The sequence below is a fragment of the Peromyscus californicus genome, unplaced genomic scaffold, assembly GCF_007827085.1.
Source record: "Peromyscus californicus insignis strain IS unplaced genomic scaffold, ASM782708v3 Scaffold_2__1_contigs__length_46816999, whole genome shotgun sequence".
Classification (NCBI taxonomy): Eukaryota; Metazoa; Chordata; class Mammalia; order Rodentia; family Cricetidae; genus Peromyscus; species Peromyscus californicus.
The window spans coordinates 14,194,226-14,212,666 of NW_026294540.1; the positions used below are offsets into that span (position 1 = coordinate 14,194,226).

The 18,441-nt window shown below is 43.1% G+C and overlaps 1 protein-coding gene and 1 non-coding gene across 2 annotated transcripts in view; one reads left to right on the top strand and one right to left on the bottom strand.

Annotated features, from left to right (window-relative positions):
- The first annotated feature begins 138 nt into the window (after nt 1-138).
- Kntc1 (kinetochore associated 1) overlaps nt 139-18,441 on the top strand; it is a 90,356-nt gene continuing 72,053 nt past the window's right edge. The window contains 13 exon segments of the mRNA XM_052755408.1: nt 139-373; nt 1,830-1,998; nt 5,170-5,290; nt 7,910-8,025; nt 8,401-8,479; nt 9,397-9,474; nt 11,035-11,069; nt 11,303-11,413; nt 13,860-13,953; nt 15,665-15,717; nt 16,006-16,121; nt 16,432-16,486; nt 17,375-17,473. Of these exon segments, the coding sequence (XP_052611368.1) occupies nt 1,870-1,998; nt 5,170-5,290; nt 7,910-8,025; nt 8,401-8,479; nt 9,397-9,474; nt 11,035-11,069; nt 11,303-11,413; nt 13,860-13,953; nt 15,665-15,717; nt 16,006-16,121; nt 16,432-16,486; nt 17,375-17,473 (1,086 nt within the window). The 5' untranslated portion in view covers nt 139-373; nt 1,830-1,869.
- On the bottom strand, nt 12,541-12,642 carry LOC128121141 (U6 spliceosomal RNA). Its single transcript, XR_008222086.1, has one exon. It is a non-coding gene; the product is annotated as a U6 spliceosomal RNA (small nuclear RNA).

The following is an 18,441-nucleotide window of genomic DNA, read 5'->3' on the forward strand; positions in this document are numbered from 1 at the left end:
GGGCGCGCAGCTTGCTGGGAGAAAAAAGGGGTGGTGATAAGAGTTTCTATAACAACGCGGTTCGAGATGGTGATTGGTTAGACTTTCGAAGGGCGTGGCGTGTGGCCCGTGAAGTGGGTGGGGCCGAGAATACATCGTAGAATGAATCCGCGGCGGGGAGCGGGGATTCAATTTGATCTCGGGCGGGGCGGTTTCCTAGTTCGAGTGTGAGAGAATTTTGGCCTCCTCCAGCCCCCGTAGAAGGGGTTGGGCTCGGTATTCTCCCGCCAATTCAAGTCAGTGGCTTGGAAGCTAAAATGGGTAGGGGCGGTTGTGTCAGTCAGGAAGAAGTGTGAAACACTCGAGAGTTCTCTTTTAGTTTCTTCAGCTGCAGGTGAGAGGGGTCAACCGCGCTGCTGTAGGGAAGAGGGAGTCGTGTCAGGTGAAAACAGAAGCCGCTTCAGCCCGTTTCGGGGCTTTTCGCCCTCTAGACGCTGGCGCGGGGGAAAGTTGGAGGTGACTCTACATGGCTGGCCCTCTGAGCGTTCGTGGATAGCTTCACTGACTGTGGGTTTTTGTTTTTTGTTTTTTGAGACAGGGTTTCTCTGTGTAGCTTTGTGCCTTTCCTGGATCTCACTCTGTAGCCCAGGCTGGCCTCGAACTCACAGAGATCCACCTGCCTCTGCCTCCCGAGTGCTGGGATTAAAGGCGTGCGCCACCACCGCCCGGCCACTGACTGTGTTTTATCTCCTTCATGATATTGTATTGGCTCCTTTTTTTCCTCCCTCAGTCAATGATGCCAAAAGTCTGTTCTTATCACCCGTTCGCGTAGTTAGCTTCCATGCACTAAGTAGAAAATTCAGTCTTGAAGACTTAGGTCTTTCCCACCGTTTTCCACTTTATTTATTTACTTTTTGAGATGGGATTTCTCTGGGTAGTCTTGGCTGTCCTGGAACTCGCTCTGTAGACCAGGCTGGCCTCATACTCACAGATCTGCCAGCCTCTGCCTCCAAGTGCTGGGATTAAAGACATTTGCCACCACTGCCCTGCTCTTAGACTTAAAAAAAAATATTATTATTATTATTTTTAAGTGTGTGTGTGTGTGTGTGTGTGTGTGTGTGTGTGTGTGTGTGTGTGCGCGCGCGCGCGCGCACAGCACGCGCGCGCGCGTGCAGAAGAGGTCATCAGATCTCCTGGAGCTGGAGTTAACAAGTAGTTGTCAACCATCTGGTGTGAGTGCTGGGCACTGAAGTTTGGTTCTCTGGAGGAGCAGCAAGCACTTTGAACTGATAAGCCATCTGTAGCACCTTCCTTCCCTCAGATCTTAACAGTTAGCTAGGGACATTTTCTACCTTAATATTTCAGTCCCACTCAGATCACAGGTGATAGGAGTTGTGTTTGTTAACAAGAGTGTTAAAGTCTCGCCTGGGTTTCAGGTGTCATTTTGGATGAAGGTAGAAACCAGAGGGTGTAGCCAGCTTGGAGCACTTGTCTGCCATGCACCTAACTTTCGGTATCCCCCCCCATTACCATATACAACCTGAAACCTAAACCCCCTTTTTGTTGTTTGTTTGTTTGTTTTTGTTTTCGAGACAGGGATTCACTATGTAACTGGGCTGGCTGCCCTGGAACTGGATCTGTAGCCCAGGTTGGCCTCAAACTTAAAGAGATCTGCCTGCCTCTGCCTCCCGAGTGCTGGGATTAAAGGCATTCATTGTCACTGTCCAGTTTGAAGTTAAGTTTTAATGTAGTGACACTAATTTTTGTTCTTTGATTAACACTTCATTACCCAAAGAACTGAATTCTATGAACAAAGATAATTCGGTCTGTCACTTTATATGTTGTTCCAGGAAAGAGAGTGGTTCCTTCCTCACAGACAATCTCAGAAACATGTGGAACAATGTTGAGCTGCTAACAAGCGATGACACCGAAAGTGGACACGTCAATGTTGGTTCAAGAAAAGAAAACGTGACTGCATTGTACCAAGTAGACTTGCTTGGGAAGATCTCCTCTGAGAAGGTATCGATTTCACACTGACAGTGAGTCAAGGTTCAGTCTCAAACCATAGGAAATTGGCATCTGAGTTCCTCCTGCGTCGTCTTAGCAGTGTTCCCAGCACTTCCTAACTCCTCTTGACATTTCACACGTACAAGGTCGTTGTAAACTGAATTGGACATGGTAGTTCAAGTTTATAATCCCAGTATCTGGAGGGTGAGGCAGGTGGGAGTCCAGGCCAGTTATGGCAATGTTAGCCAGGCACTGTCTCAAAACTAAAGCAAAAACAACCCCTGGCGGGGGCAGTGTATATAAATTGATATAAAGAATTATCTGCTATCTGCTACGGAAATAAGACATTCCTAATAGAGTTGAAGATGAGGGCTCCCTTCCTGACCCAAGTCTATCCCATTTGCTACCAAGTTAAGCACTCTCTTGTGACTGGTGGTCGGAGGCCAATGTTTCTCCATTTTCAGCCTATTTCCCCCAAAATTGAAAATAATAACTCACCTAAGTTCAGAAGTAGCCAAGAGATTTTATTCAAAGCAAAGCAATAGAAAAGACTAGAATGCCGGGCGGCAGTGGCACACGCCTTTAATTAATCCCAGCACTTGGGAGGCAGAGACAGGCACCAAAACTACACGGAGAAACCCTGCCTGGAAAAACAAAAAGAAAAAAAGAAATGACTAGAATGCCCTGCAGGAAAGCTGCAGTCCACCGGAGGGAGGGTACTAAGACCTCTCTGATTTGTGGCTTCCTTTTATGATTGCTAACAGGTGTAGTACAGGTAGTTCTTTAATTTGATTGACAGATTAGGTCATAATCTTTTTTTTTTGTTGTTTTTTTTTTTTGGTTTTTCAAGACAGGGTTTCTGTGTGTAGCTTTGGAGCCTGTCCTGGAACTCACTCTGTAGCCCAGGCTGGCCTTGAACTCACAGAGATCCGCCTGGCTCTGCCTCCCGAGTGCTGGGATTAAAGGCGTGCCCCACCACCGCCCAGCTAAACAGTAAGAAGTTTTTTTTTTTTATTGGTTTTTCGAGACAGGGTTTCTCTGTGTAGCTTTGCGCCTTTCCTGGAACTCGCTTTGGAGACCAGGCTGGCCTCGAACTCACAGAGATCTCCCTGCCTCTGCCTCCTGAGTACTGGGATTAAAGGCGTGTGCCACCACCGCCCAGCTAAACAGTAAGAATTATTATTTTTTTTTTATTGGTTTTTCGAGACAGGGTTTCTCTGTGTAGCTTTGCACCTTTCCTGGAACTCACTTAGTCCAGGCTGGCCTCGAACTCACAGAGATCCACCTGCCTCTGCCTCCCAAGTGCTGGGATTAAAGGCGTGTGCCACCACCGCCCGGGCTCCATAATTATTTTTATGCTGTACATATCCTTTCCAATAATTCATCTGATTTTAATCATATGTATGCCCAAATTATGAATAGACATAATAAGGTAAATAGGGGATTTTCCCTAAAAACTTCTTGATACAATTTTGCCTTTACTGCACATGTACTCAAAACCAGTTGAAGCCAGACCACATTTCTATGCTTTGTACTTAACTGCATTGGAAATACATTTGACTAGAAACTATCTAAATTTAATTGTTAAGGGCACGCACATTTATCTTACTGTTCAGAGATCAGTGTATGAATAGCCTGATGCAGATGCCAGTCTGAGGGCATTTGGAGGTAGTTGGGTGTATTGTTCAGAGGTGTGTGTGCATAGTATATACAGGTAAAAGGACTAGGTTGTTAAGTGCTTTACTACATGAAAAGAGGTCTACATAACCCAAGCTGAATACAGTCACAGGCTAAATGAACTCTTGTGCTTGCCTGCCTCACTCTGAAGGGTGGAGGTTTATTCTTTCTATGCACTTTTTCTGTATTTTGACTTTTTTTTTAGGCAGGGTCTTAACTATAGCCCACGTTACACTGAAGATTTCATTTAGCCAATATTTAATAAACCTGTACTGGTTCTTACCCAGCTGTCTCAATAAGTTAGATAGTGAGGCTGAGACAGAATTATTTTCACAGGGCTTTCAATATCTGGTGTTAAGCATATCCTGCTTTATATGGATTTTTTTCATGGGGGTATATATTCTCTAGTTTACAATTCGCCATGGTACCCATCCCTAATTTAGTATAATCTGGAGACTTCAAGTCAGGCTTGAGTCATGTATTCCTCTTAATGCCTGGTTCCTATAACATGGAATCAGCACTTGGGAGACAAGGAGTTAAACAAGATACCTTTGCTCTTCTCTGTCCATCCTGGATTATATCCCTACTTAGGATCCTGTATAAATTGAAGATATGCCATACAATATACAAGCACTTGATAACTGACCAGGCAGACTAAAGAGGAAACTCTTGTCTGGTAATGCTTTAAAGTAACATATATGACAATACTTTTGTTTGTTTGTTTATTGTTGTTATTGTTTTCTGAGACAGGGTCTTCAGTAGGTAGCCCTGGATATACTGGAATTTGATATGTAGACCAGGCTAGCCTCCAACTCACAGAGATCTACCTATCTCTGCCTACTTGAAGGGAGCAGGCAAAAGCACCTTGGCCTAAGTACTGCCGTTTTGACTTCAGACTCCATTTTACCTGTAGGATGAAACACAGTTCAAGTTCCTAGGCCCTAGGGGAGCTGGGAACCTTCCAATAGCTGACGTACCTCCTCCTTATACAGTAGGAGCAGTCTCTTATGCCTGTTAGTTCTCTAAGACATTATGGCTGTTCCTAACAACAGAAAGAACAAATGAATCCCATTGGTTGGATTGAAAGTCTTACATTTTGTGTCTGTTGACAATGATGGAATACACGAGGAAAGTCCCTAGTCTCTGACTTCTGATTGATGAAAAATGTAACAGTAACTTGGCAACAAATGCCTGTGGTTTTTGTGCTTATAAACTCTGCTTCTCCCCCTGCTTGGGGCTGCCAGGAGAAACAAGGCTCCCTTGTCCTGTAGTCCTGATCGATCAGCGCCCTGCTTATGTGGTGATTTATTAAAGACTTTGGAACCCCTAAGTGTTGTCTTTCTCCTTTCTCTTGACACATAATGGGCTAGGTATAACGTACTGACTGTGAGAATTTAAAAATAAAAGGGTGTGTGCTACCACAGCCGGCCCTCTGACAATACTGTTAAGTACCATGAAACTTGTATGAAATGATTTCACTTTTGGTCATGTTTTCCCCTCCTACAGGCCTCATGGAATCCAAAGATACAAGCATGCAGCTTAAGCGATGGGTTCATCATCATTGCAGACCGCTCAGTGATACTGCTCGACAGTGTATGCAGGTCGCTTCAGTTGCGTCTTATATTTGGTAAGTCCAACAGAGTGAAGTACCTGAGAGTCAACGTGTATTGCTACTGATTTCTAATGGCCGTGTTTTCTTTCTTTCTTTCTTTTTCTTTCTTTCTTTCTTTCTTTCTTTTTCTTTCTTTCTTTCTTTCTTTCTTTCTCTTTCTCTCTCTCTCTCTCTCTCTCTCTCTCTCTTTCTTTCTTTCTTTCTGTCTGTCTTTCTTTCTGTCTTTCTGTGTGTCTGTCTTTCTTTCTTTCTTTCTTTCTTTCTTTCTTTCTTTCTGTCTTTCTGTCTTTCTTTCTTTCTTTCTGTCTGTCTGTCTTTCTTTCTTTCTATCTTTCTTTCTGTCTTCCTTCCTTCCTTCCTTCCTTCCTTCCTTCCTTCCTTCCTTCCTTCTTTCTTTCTTTCTTTCTTTCTTTCTTATTTTTCTGGAGCTGAGGACCAAACTCAGGGCCTTGCACTTGCTGGCCAAGCGCTCTACCACTGAGCTAAATCCCCAACCCTGGGCTGTGTTTTCTTTAATCCACTGTTAAAAGAATTAAAATAGATGAATTTCAAGAAAAATCTTCAGTACTTGTCGGGCCTTAGGTTCAAAAGATACTGACATAATTCCTTGCCTCAGAATGTCTAAGGGGAGGGTGTGCATGTAAGCAAGTATTTAATTTTCTTGTTGGTTTTTATGGTATTTATTCAAATAACCTGTCCTCTCAGTTTTATATTTGAATGTTTGAGCCTTTTGTGTTCAAGTTCCCACTCTTGTATGTGTTTTAGGTTTGTGCAGGTGAAGGAGGTGGATTGCCAAGTTCATTACTTCTAGGATATATCACAGTGTAATATCTTTTAGAATACATGTGTGAAATAATTCTTTGAGTTAAAGTACCAGTGAACATGGATTTAATAATGAATTAAGTTAGCCGGGCGGTGGTAGTGCACGCCTTTTGTCCAGCACTTGGGAGGCAGAGGCAGGTGGATCTCTCTGAGTTCAAGGCCAGCCTGGTCTACAAAGTGAGTTCCAGGATAGCCAGGACTGTTCAACAGAGAAACTCTGTTCTTGAAAAACCAAATGAAAACAAAACAAAACAAAAAACCAATAATGAGTTAAGTTGTGGTATGATTTTGGAGGCTGAGGCAAAACCTTAAAAGAGTTGGGCAAACATTAAGAGGCTGCTCCTGCAGAGGACCTGCGTTTGGTGCCCATTGCCTATGTGGGGCTCCCCATTTCAGTTTGAGGGATCCAAGGCCCATTACCTATGTGGGGGCTCCCCATTTCAGTTTGAGGGATCTGATGCCCATTACCTATGTGGGGGCTCCCCATTTCAGTTTGAGGGTTCTGAGGCCCATTACCTATATGGGGGCTCACAATTTCAGTTTGAGGGATCTGAGGCCCATTACCTATGTGGGGGCTCCCCATTTCAGTTTGAGGGATCTGATGCCCATTACCTATGTGGGGGCTCCCCATTTCAGTTTGAGGGATCTGATGCCCATTACCTATATGGGGGCTCCCCATTTCAGTTTGAGGGATCTGAGGCCCATTACCTATATGGGGGCTCACAATTTCAGTTTGAGGGATCTGATGCCCTCTTCTGGCCCTCACAGGCATAAGCATAACATTCAGTCAAAACACATATAAAATAAAAACAAATACATCTTTTTAAAAAGTTACTTTTTTTGAGACAGGGTTTCTCTGTGGTGTAGCCTTGGCTGTCCTAGAACTTGCTCTATAGAGCAGACTGGCCTTGAACTCACCTGCATCTGGCTCCAGAGTGCTGGGACTAAAGGTGTACATCACCAGGCCCAGATTCAAGTCACAATTTAAAAATAAAGTTTTGAGAGATTTTAAAGACTATTAAAGACTGACTTAAGTGATGGGGCAGTGATTATGGTAAAATTATTTTGAAAGATTTTCCTGTCATGTTTTTTTTTTTCGTTGTTGTTGTGTTTTTTGTTTTGTTTTTTTTTTTTTTGGTTTTTTCGAGACAGGGTTTCTCTGTGTAGCTTTGCGCCTTTCCTGGGACTCGCTTTGGAGACCAGGCTGGCCTCGAACTCACAGAGATCCGCCTGGCTCTGCCTCCCGAGTGCTGGGATTAAAGGCGTGTGCCACCACCACCCGGCTACGTGTTTTTTGTTTTAATCTTTGTTTTTTTTTTTTTTTTTTTTTTTGGTTTTTCGAGACAGGGTTTCTCTGTGTAGCTTTGCGCCTTTCCTGGAACTCACTTGGTAGCCCAGGCTGGCCTCGAACTCACAGAGATCCGCCTGGCTCTGCCTCCCGAGTGCTGGGATTAAAGGCGTGCGCCACCACCACCCGGCCTTAATCTTTGTTTTTTACTAGCTTTTTTTTTTAAACCTGGACTGTGTTTAAACTTGTGATCCTCCTCACACCTTAATCTCAGCATTGAGGAGGCAGAGGCAGGTGGATCTGAGTTGAGGGCAGCCTGGTCTACAAGAGCAAGTAAGTTCCAGGACTGCTGGAACTACACAGAGAAATCCTGTTGATCCACCTGTCTCAGATTATAGGTGTGCATCACCATGTTTGGCATAGATTGGTATAAATCATTGACTTTTTGGTGTGAAAATTTGCATTTTCTATTTGAAATCCGGGACTATTGAACGTCACTTGTAACGTTGATTTGAACTTTTCAGATACTGATGTGGATGTGGTCGGCCTGTGTCAAGAAGGAAAGTTTCTTTTGGTTGGGGAGAGAAGTGGCAACTTACATCTCATCCATGTAACATCAAAGCAAACATTATTCACCAAAGTAAGAGCCCTGTTGTCCATTTTTACCCTAACGCTCTCTTAGACAGCCATTACTGAATCTGTATTTTAAAGTAAAAACAAAAACAAAAAAACTTATCTTCAATTGAAGAATCAGACTGCAGGAACATGGGAAGTAAACCCAAAAGTGATCAGTGAAGTTCTGAAGACCCTGAGTATGCTGGCCCACAGTTTCCCCTTTCAAGCTGCAGCATTTAGGGTGCAGTCTGTTATTGCTAATGTCTGCTGATGAGTAGGGTTTAAACCATATACCCCTCACTCTTTATTTATCTCAGTTTACTCTTGCTATTTGAAATTCGTTTACAAGTTGGTCTGAAGGTTGTGGGTTATTGTTAAGCTGAAATTCGTTTACAATTAGGCTTTTGTGGAGAAAGCGAACGATGAGTATCAGCGTACTTACCGGAATCTCATTATTGAGAAAGATGGTTCAAATGAAGGTAAGTTTCTTTGAATTTTTTGCATGTTTTTTGATGGAGACCCAACCAAATATTCACGTTTATGTTTAATAAACATTGTTAGTTCATTGCTGTGCTACCTAAATCATGATACTTTTTATGTCAATACATTTAATAGAGACCATTTTTGTTTGTTTGGTTTTAGAGACAGGGTTTCTCTATGTAGCCCTGGCTGTCCTGGAACTCACTGTATAGACCAGTCTTCCCTCAAACTCTTAGAGATCTGCCTGCCTCTGCTGCCTCCTGCTAGGATTAAAGATTTGTGACACCACAAACCCAGCACAGCATTTTTCTTTTTTGAGCAGAGTGAATGTAGATTTATTAAGGAAAAGTAAGAGAGAACTTCTGAGAATAGGAGGTGTTTTCTAGGTAGGAATATTGCCATACAACAGTTTTTCATTGTGACATTACATTCCTTTAAAACATCTGTGTGGGTTTTAGCATGTAAAAACTTTTTTTTTTTGACACAGGGTTTCTCTGTGTAGCTCTGGCTGTCCCAGAACTTGCTCTGTAGTCCAGGCTGGCCTCGAACTCACAGAGTTCTGCCTGCCTTTGCCTCCCGAGTGTTGGGATTAAAGGTGTGTGCCACCACTGCCCAGCACATTTTTCTTGTTTTATTTTCCTTTTTTTAACATTCGTTTTGTGTGTATGTGTATGCCCAGGACCAAATTTCTGCTCACTATTGGAGGTCAGTGGAGAGCTCGTGGGAGTTGATTCTCTTATTACCATGTGGGTCTGAGGAATGAACTCAGGGCATCAAGCTTGGCGACAAGTATCTGTACCTGCTGAAACATCTTACCAACCCTCGTTGGCAGGTTTTAGAGCTAGTTTCCAGTATTGCTTTGGATCTTCTATTCACTTGCCTTTTAGAGAAACTGATTTTGATTTTATTTTACCAGGTACCTATTACATGTTGCTTCTAACGAACAATGGATTTTTTTATATTACAAACCTCCAGCTTTCACAAATTGAACAGGGTAATGTATTTTCTTGTTGATTTGTGACAGTGTTTATTAGTTTTCAAGTAAATCTTCAAGTATTCCCTTTAAGAATATTTTAATTTAGTTGCATCCTGTGATACTGGGTATACTTTGATGTATTCAGAGTATACATAACGCTTCTCTGCTGAAGCTGTGGTAGAATATGAAGAAATATTATTTGGTTACAGCCTTCAAACAGTTTATAGCTTAATTGGGAAGAAAAGACATATACAGTAATGTGACTTTTTGTAATACTGAAGATCGGACCCAGGGTCTTGTGCATACTAGGCAAGTGATCTACTACTGAACTGTAGAAAAAGTTAAGTAGCTTTTTGAAAGAGGGAATGAACACAGTGATGGAGATAACTTTTTTTTTTAAAGATTTATTTATTTATTATGTATACAGAAGAGGGTGCCAGATCTCATTACAGATGGTTGTGAGTCACCATGTGGTTGCTGGGAATTCAACTCAGGACCTCTGGAAGAGCAGTCAGTGCTCTTAACCTCTGAGCCATCTCTCCAGCCCTGGTGATAACTTTTAATATTGCAAAGTGAGCTGGTGAGGTGGCTCAGTAGGTAAGAGCACTTGCTTTGCAAGCATGAAGACCTGGGTTCAAATTCCCATCATCTGTGAAAAGCTCTGCCTCTACCTCCAGCATTAGGAGTAGGGAATGGATATAGGTGGATCCTCAGTGTTAGCTGGCCAGCAGCACAGCTGAAACTGAGTTTCCTGTTCAGTGAGAGCCCCTGTCTCAAGGCAGTAAGACAGAGAGCAAAACAGTAGTGGTAGACACCCAAAGTCCTGTTCTGTCCTCTGCATATGCATGCAAAGGTGCATGCACCCCTACACTATCGTGCATATGCCATATACAACAAACACACACAATAATGCACAGTAACAGTCAGTGATCCAATGGTATGGACTGTTAAGTCTCACTGAGCCAGGTAAAACTGAGGAATTTGTTTTGACAAACTTTACTAACATCTACTGCAGGCTAGATAACATGTTAGGTCCCATGTATATGATTAGGTTTTAAGATGCATCATTTTCAGTGGGGGTGGTGGCTCACATCATTAATCCCATTTCTGAGAGGCAGGAATATCTCTGAGTTCTAAGCAAGGCTGACCTACATAGTTTCAGGACAGCCTGAACTACATAGAGAGATCTTGTCTCAAACAAACAGAAAAACATTTAAGATACATCATTTTTCATAGTTAATGCAGGATCAAGACGGGTAAAAGAGATGTTCTGAGCCAGATGGGCAGTGGTGAATACTTTACAGGTGAGACTCAGGCTTTAGTAGAAGCGGGGGTGGTGTAGAGGCACTTGGTAAGACTCTGTGCAGGTCGATTGGCCGATCCCAAGAGTATACGATGTGCTCTCAGGGAATAGCCTTGGTCAGAGAGACTAATTTACTGATCCTGACCTGTGTCCTTTGGCCTAGGATGCATTAATTTCACTTTAACTCAAAAGGAGTTGTCTTATTTTTCATCTATATGAACCTGTGGACTGATAGTATATTTAGACAGCCTTTTGTTTTTGTTTTTTAAATAAAGCAATTGAAAACACAGACTTGGATTTGGCCAAGAAGGTAAGAAAAGAAATCATATTGCCTTTTTAAAACTTTTACTTACTATGAATGTACAAGCTGTTTCTGTGATTAATCATTGTACTGGCTGGTACTTTAGGAATTGCTATAATCTAACATTTCAGAAACATTTCTGTTTAAAAACATAGATGATTGATTTGAGCAGATTTCTATGATTTTTATTCGTCATACATGTACACATGTTTTATTCTAATTTTTTTTTTTAAATTTTGCAGTTACAAGGACAATTCAAATGTAGTTTTATTTCTACTGAAAATTACCACAGTCTTGGTTGTCTTAATCTTGTGACTGGAGAATTTGCAAGTGAAACTCCTGTGATAATTGGGGTAATTCTTTTTATAAATTTTGCTTTTTCATAAAACGTTTCTTTTTGCTTAAAATACAAATGAACTTGTAATGTGACAGGAACAGGGAAATCAGTGCTAGAGACTCAGTGGTTTAGAGCCCTTGCTGCTCTTGAGGAAGACCAGAGACTGGTTCCCAGCACCAAGTTGTGAATTTCACAAATGCCTGTAACTCAGCTCCAGGATGGTCACACCCTCTATGGCCCCTGGGTACCTGCACATGTATGTGCATACACACTCACATAAAACATAAATAGGGCCGGGCGGTGGTGGCGCACGCCTTTAATCCCAGCACTCGGGAGGCAGAGCCAGGCGGATCTCTGTGAGTTCGAGGCCAGTCTGGACTACCAAGTGAGTTCCAAGAAAGGCGCAAAGCTACACAGAGAAACCCTGTCTCGAAAAACCAAAAAAAAAAAAAATAAATAAATAAAATATAAATAGGGGTTGGGAATTTAGCTCAGTGGTAGAGCGCTTGCCTAGCAAGCACAAGGCCCTGGGTTCGGTCCTCAGCTCCAAAATAATAATAATAATAATAATAATAATAATAATAATAAAATAAAAAGTAAGTATCGAAAGAAACAAGCCAGGCTTGGTGGCACACAGCTTTAATCCCATCACCCTGTCTCCAAAATAATGGCTGGGGGGTGGGGGGGAAAGGAAATTATAAAATCATGGTCATAAAATTCACTAAATAAGATTTCTGTGCTCGATCGCTGGTGTCGGATTTCCTCCAGCCTCTTCCTGAGGTTCTTCTTTCCTTTTTTGAGTTGGGGTCTCACTGTGCATCCCTGGCTGGCCTACAACTCCCTGAATAGACCAGGCTGGCCTTGAATTTAGAGAGCCACCTGCCTCTTGCCTCTCTGATACTGGGATTAAAGGTGAGCACAACCTTGCCCGAAGTTTTCTTTTGATCAGGCAAGGTATTGTTTCTTCACCCAATTGTATTTCAGCATTTCTTTCAGCATAAAAACAACAGAAAAAGAAACAAAAGGCTCCTCAATGAGAGCGGCACCTGTGACTATGTCACTAAATGTTAATCTCAGATTCAGAGCAGACCACTGTCGCCCTTCTCCACCACCACCCCACCCCCCTCACCCGCAGCTCACTCTTTCTTTATGGACCGCTTCATAATGTGCTTGCCATCTTTGCACAGGAGCCATGCTAATCTTCTCTGTATCGTTCCAGTTTTTGTATATGTGCTACCAAAGCAAGCATGTAGTTCTCTTCAATACTGTTCAAGTATTGCTATTTTAAAATTGGAGTGACCATAAAAGGTCTGTCAGGAGATCCTCCTGCCTCTGCCTCCCCAGCACTGGGATTGAAGGCATGCATTACCGACCCAACTGTTTTTGTTTTTTTTTTTCAAGATAGAGTTTCTCTGTGTAGCCCTTACTGTCTTAGAACTCGATCTGTAGACCAGGATGGCCTCAAACTCACAGAGATCTGTCTGCTTCTGTCTCCTGAGTGCTGGGATTAAAAGTGTGTGCCATTGCTGCCCAGCTTTTTTTTTTTGGTTTTCGAGACAGGGTTTCTCTGTGTAGCTTTGGTGCATATCCTGGAACTCACTCTGTAGCCCATGCTGACCTCGAACTCACAGAGATCCGCCTGCCTCTGTCTCTGCGTCCTGGGATTAAAGGCGTGTGCCACCACGTCCTGCTTTTTTGTTGTTGTTGTTGTTTTTTAATAAACAAAGGCTATACTTATAATGTTGGAAGAGGTTCTTTTTCTTTGAGATGAGATGTTTGAATATGTGTACTCAAATATGCACGTGATAACAATGAATATGAACACCTCACTGCTCTTCCCAGTCTGTTCTTTTTTTTTATTTATTTTTGTGTATGTCATGTTCGTTTGGGTGCCTGCAAAAGCCCTAAGAGGGTGTCAGATCCCTTGGAGTTGAGACATAGGCAATTGTGGACCACGAACTCAGGTCCTCAGTTAGAACAGCAAGCTCTCTTAACCTCTGAGCATCTCTTCAGTCCCTCCAGTCTGTTCTGGAGCTCAGAGAGAAACTGAGATAAAAGTTCCTTGGAACAGGGTGTTAGCCTTTGCCTGCAAACCTTGCCTACAGACCTGTCTGGTTAGGAGGCTCAGACAGGAGGATCTTAAGTTTGAGGTCAGCCTGGGCAACTTTGGTTAGGAGGCTCAGACAGGAGGATCTTAAGTTTGAGGTCAGCCTGGGCAACTTAGCTAGACACTGCCTGAAAATGAAATACAAATGGCTGGGGATACAGCATAGGAGGAGAGTGCTTGCTTAGCTTTAGTAAAGCTCTGGAGGTTCATGCTCCGGTATTCTTCCCCACCCCACCACCCCACACACGCGTACTTGAACTCAAAATGTGTACAGTTTATGTGCGTCTGCTTTGTGCAATTCCTGGAAGGTTTGGGTTTAAGATTTCCAGCTGATGTCCTGTTTTCTCTTTCCCAGGGAACTGGTAGTTGTGCATTCTCAAAATGGGAACCAGATTCTACCAAGAAAGAAATGTCCCTTAAGAACTTTGTGGACACAGAGATTATCAAAGGTAGAGATAAGCCACTGACACTACTTTCTGTTGCCACTCTGGATATGCTCAGGCTGGACTCATATTTGCTGGGTAGCTGACGCTGAACTTGAACTTCTGATCATCCAGCCTTCTCTCCTAAGATTATTAGGAGTACCTGCTCCCACTGCCATATATAATGTATTTGCTGCTGGAGATTGAATAGTGTGTGTGTATGTGTGTGTGTGTGTGTGTGTGTGTGTGTGTGTGTGTGTGTGTGTGTGTGTGTGTGGTCAGAGGATGGCTCTCAGGGATTGTTCTCTTTCCACTGTGACTTCTAGGACTTGATCCTAGGCTGTCAGACTTGGTTCCAATAGCCCTTCCCGCTGACCACCTTGCAGGTCCTCTGGCCCATGTTTACTTTGTTTTCCTTCATTTCATTTGTTTAGTTTGCATATTACGTGTACGAATTTGATTACCTTATGTCCATGTGGAGATCAGAGGCACACTGGGTATCAGCTCTCTCCTTTCACCACATGGGTCCTTGGGATTGATCAGGTTTTCTGGTTTGGCAAATGCTTTTGGCAAATGCATCGAGCCTTCTTGCCCACCTGATTTTTGTCTTTGTTTTTGAGGTGGACTCTTAATATAGTCTGTACTGACCTGAAACTTGTGGTGATATATTGTGTACCCCAATAAAGCTTGCTTGAGGATCAGAGGACAGAGCCAGCCACTAAATTAGACATAGAAGCCAGACAGTTGTGACACACGCACACGCACACGCACACGCACACGCACACGCGCGCACGCCTTTAATCCCAGGAAGTGATGTTTGGACAGAGAAAGGTATGTAAGGTGTGAGGAAACAGGAACTCATGCTCTTTAGGCTGAGGATTTCATAGAGGTCAGAACTAGTGACTGGCTGTTCTGCTTCTCTGATCTTTCAGCTTTCACCCTGATACCTGCCTTTGGGTTTTTCATTATAAGACGATTTAAACTGGGCTGTGGTGGCGCATGCCTTTAATCCCAGCACTCGGGAGGCAGAGGCAGGTGGATCTGTGAGTTCGAGTCCAGCCTGGTCTACAGAGTGAGTTCCAGGACAGGCTCCAAAGTTACCTTGAAAAACCACACTCACACAAAAAACGACGATTTAAGATTCAAACAACAGAAACTCACCATGTAGCCCAGACTTGACTCAGATTTGAGGCAGTTTTCCTGTGTGAGTTTCCATGATGCTGGGATTATAGGTATTAGCCACTTTTCCAAGCATGGGTGAGCCATGTTGTTATGCCGCCGTGAAACCAGCCAGATTCATTTGGTGACTCCACACATGTTCATGTTATGTTCCAATTTTTACTCTTGGAGAGGCTTTGTGTTGTTGGGTTTTGTTTGTTTTTGTTTTTCCTTTTTTTTGAGGTAGGGTTTCTCTGTGTAACAACCCTGGCTGTCCTGGAACTCGCTCTGTGGACTAGGCTGGCCTCAAATTTCCAGAGATCCGCCTACCTCTGCCTCCCAAGTGCTGGGATTAAAGGTGTATGTCGCCACACCCGGCTCCAGGCTTTGTGTTTTATTGGTTGGTCATCTTGAAAGAAAAGGAACGATAACACAAGCCAAAACTGAGGCAGCAATAGATGAAAATGGGAACTTCCTTTCAAGTAGTTCTGCCTTTTCATGAAGATGGTCGTTCACAGCCGAAATAGGGTCCTGTGTAGCAGTGAAATAAAATCCTTAGACATCGCCCTTTCTCTTTCAGGTGCAAAGTCGTTTCAGCTGATCGACAACCTGCTTTTTGTGCTGGACACTGATGTATGTTTCTGGTACTTCTTCCGTGTTTCCGTTTACTGTGACCACTTTTTTGTTACTTGGGCCTGTGCGCTAGGGAGTCAGCTCACAGCCTCATTAATGCCACGCAAGTGTCCTCCACCGAGCTCCATCCTTCCCCCCATCATGTCTGTTTAAAGGATGTTAGACAAGGCCGGGAGCTGGGGTGGACTAGTGTGTGCAGTGCTCCGCTTCAGTGTGCGCATCAAGAAACAGAGCCGAAAGGTTAGCTCTGCGGTCGTCAGGATGGCTAACTGAGTACTACCTCCGTAGAATGTGCTGAGCCTGTGGGACGCTCACACCCTCACTCCTGTGTGGAACTGGCCGTCTCTTCCCATGGAGCAGTTTCTCCTCACAACAGAAGCCGATTCTCCCTCGTCACTTACCTGGTATGTTGGAGTCTATAGTGATTTTCGTAGCACCAGGCTTCCTGTCTGGGTTTATTCAGATCACTTACTTAGGTTTTGTGTTCGGAACCACATCTGCAATGGTCTGGATGAGGAAGGGCCGATTCATTATCTGCCACTTTCTTTTTGGCCCAAATAGGTAATGTAATAGGGACTTCTGCGTAATTATGGTAGAAAGAGAATCCATGGTCTTCTGAGTGCGTTTTAACATTTCTGTGAGAAGATCGTTTTACCTTAGCTTATCTTAGCAACCTGCAAAGCTTGTTTAACCTCAGCTTCTGTTCTCTTTTAGGCAAGGAATTGCAAACCTCAAATTAGTCACTCTGACAGCCACGACTACGGAGAAGGTACTGGAGACTTTACTTTAGACCTGTCTATTTGATCAGTTGGAAATCAGTCACTAGCCAGTTGTGGTGGCTCAGGCTTGGATTCCCAGCTGCCCTGCAGGCTGAGGCAGCATGATCATAACTGAAGGTCTGCCTGGGTTACAGAGAAATGATGCCAAGTAATGCTCACAGCATGCTAAGTTGACATGCACATAGACTTTGACAAACCAGAAATAATCCTGCAGAACCGGATTCCATTTTTCAAAGAATAGATGAAATCTTGGCTCTTCATTTCAAACAACATTTTAGGAATCCAAAATGTTTATATGAACTTATTTGAGCCAGGTATGTTATCTCACACCTGGAGTTGTAGGCTGCAGGAGGCTGAGAAAGTAAGGTCATGGGTTCAAGGCCAGCCTGGGATAACCCAAGCCAGTACTTGTGTCAAAAGCCAAGAGCTGTAGAGGAAAGAGTAGCTGCCTAGTGTATACAAGGCCCTGAGTTTAGTCTCCAGTGCTGAAATGGGATGGCAGAGGAGGGGAAGAGAAAAGAGAATAGAGAGGTAAGGGCAGAGGGGGAAGCATTTCCTGGGGCGACTGTTGTGGAGGTGTAGCACTGAGGACTAACTGAGGGGATCTGTGGGGATTTATGTGCCTGTTCTCATTTGGCTGATGGGGAGATGGACCCGAGTGGTGGTCTCTGTCTTTTTTTCTTTTCTTTTTTAAAAGAACAGAGTTTTGTGTGTAGTATTTAAATAATAACAGTGGCAGGCCGACTTCAGTAGTAAGAGAGGGTTGTGGTTTTATGTTAGCTTTGTTCAGGATGTTCTAGTAGATGTCCTGACAGGGAAGTGCTGACTTGTGCCGATAGGTTTGTATTAGCTCACTAAACTGTTTTCATTTCTCCTAGACGAGAAACCTCATCATTTATTCCTTACCTACGATGGAAGTTCTGTATTCTTTGGAAGTTTCTAGCGTTTCTTCTTTAGTTCAAACAGGAATTAGCACGGTATGTCTATGCGTGTGTTTAACTACTTTACCATAATTTTCTTTCTTAATTTTTATGAGTAAGAAAAGCATGAGTGGAACTTAGTTTGATATCTGGCTTGATCTCTGCTTTATACCTACATTCATAATAACAGATACTTGGAGACCCAACCTAGTCTTCACAAAAATTATGGTAAAACTTCATCTGCTGTTTTGTTTTCTTGTTTAAAAAATAAATTTGTACTATTTTTAATTACGTGTATGTCTGTGGGTGAGTGTGTGTATTAGTGGTATCAGATCCCCTGGTGCTGGAGTTATAGGCAGTTGTGAGCCGCTGGGTGTGTGTCCTCTGCAAGAGCGGTACACTATCCATCTCTGAGCTGTTTCTAGCCTTTCTTCAACTTTTCAGCTGTCTTCTTATCTCCGCCACAACTGGTGATGACAGTTTTCACAGCAGTAGTGACTTTACTTATTTTTGTTATTTGAATTCTAAAAATTCATGAACTATAGTGTGCCAAGTCAGTACACTTATAAAGTCTATAAAGATCAAATCAGGATAGTGAACTTATCATTTCCTTTTACTTTACAAATTTATGAATATGTAACAATCATATGCAGTATGTAATATTTATATTTTTAAGTTGTGGTTTTTGTTTTGTTTTTATTTTATTTTATTTTATTTTATGTTATTTATTTTTTTTTTTTTCCGTTTTTCGAGACAGGGTTTCTCTGTGTAGCTTTGCGCCTTTCCTGGGACTCGCTTGGTAGCCCAGGCTGGCCTCGAACTCACAGAGATCCACCTGGCTCTGCCTCCCGAGTGCTGGGATTAAAGGCGTGCGCCACCACCGCCCGGCTTGTTTTTATTTTTTGAGGCAAGGTCTTTCTGTGTAGCCTTAGCTGTCCTGGAATTCGATATGTAGACCAGACTAGCCTGGAAGTCGCAGAGATTCACCTACCTCTGCCTCCTGGGTGCTGGGATTAAAGGTGTGT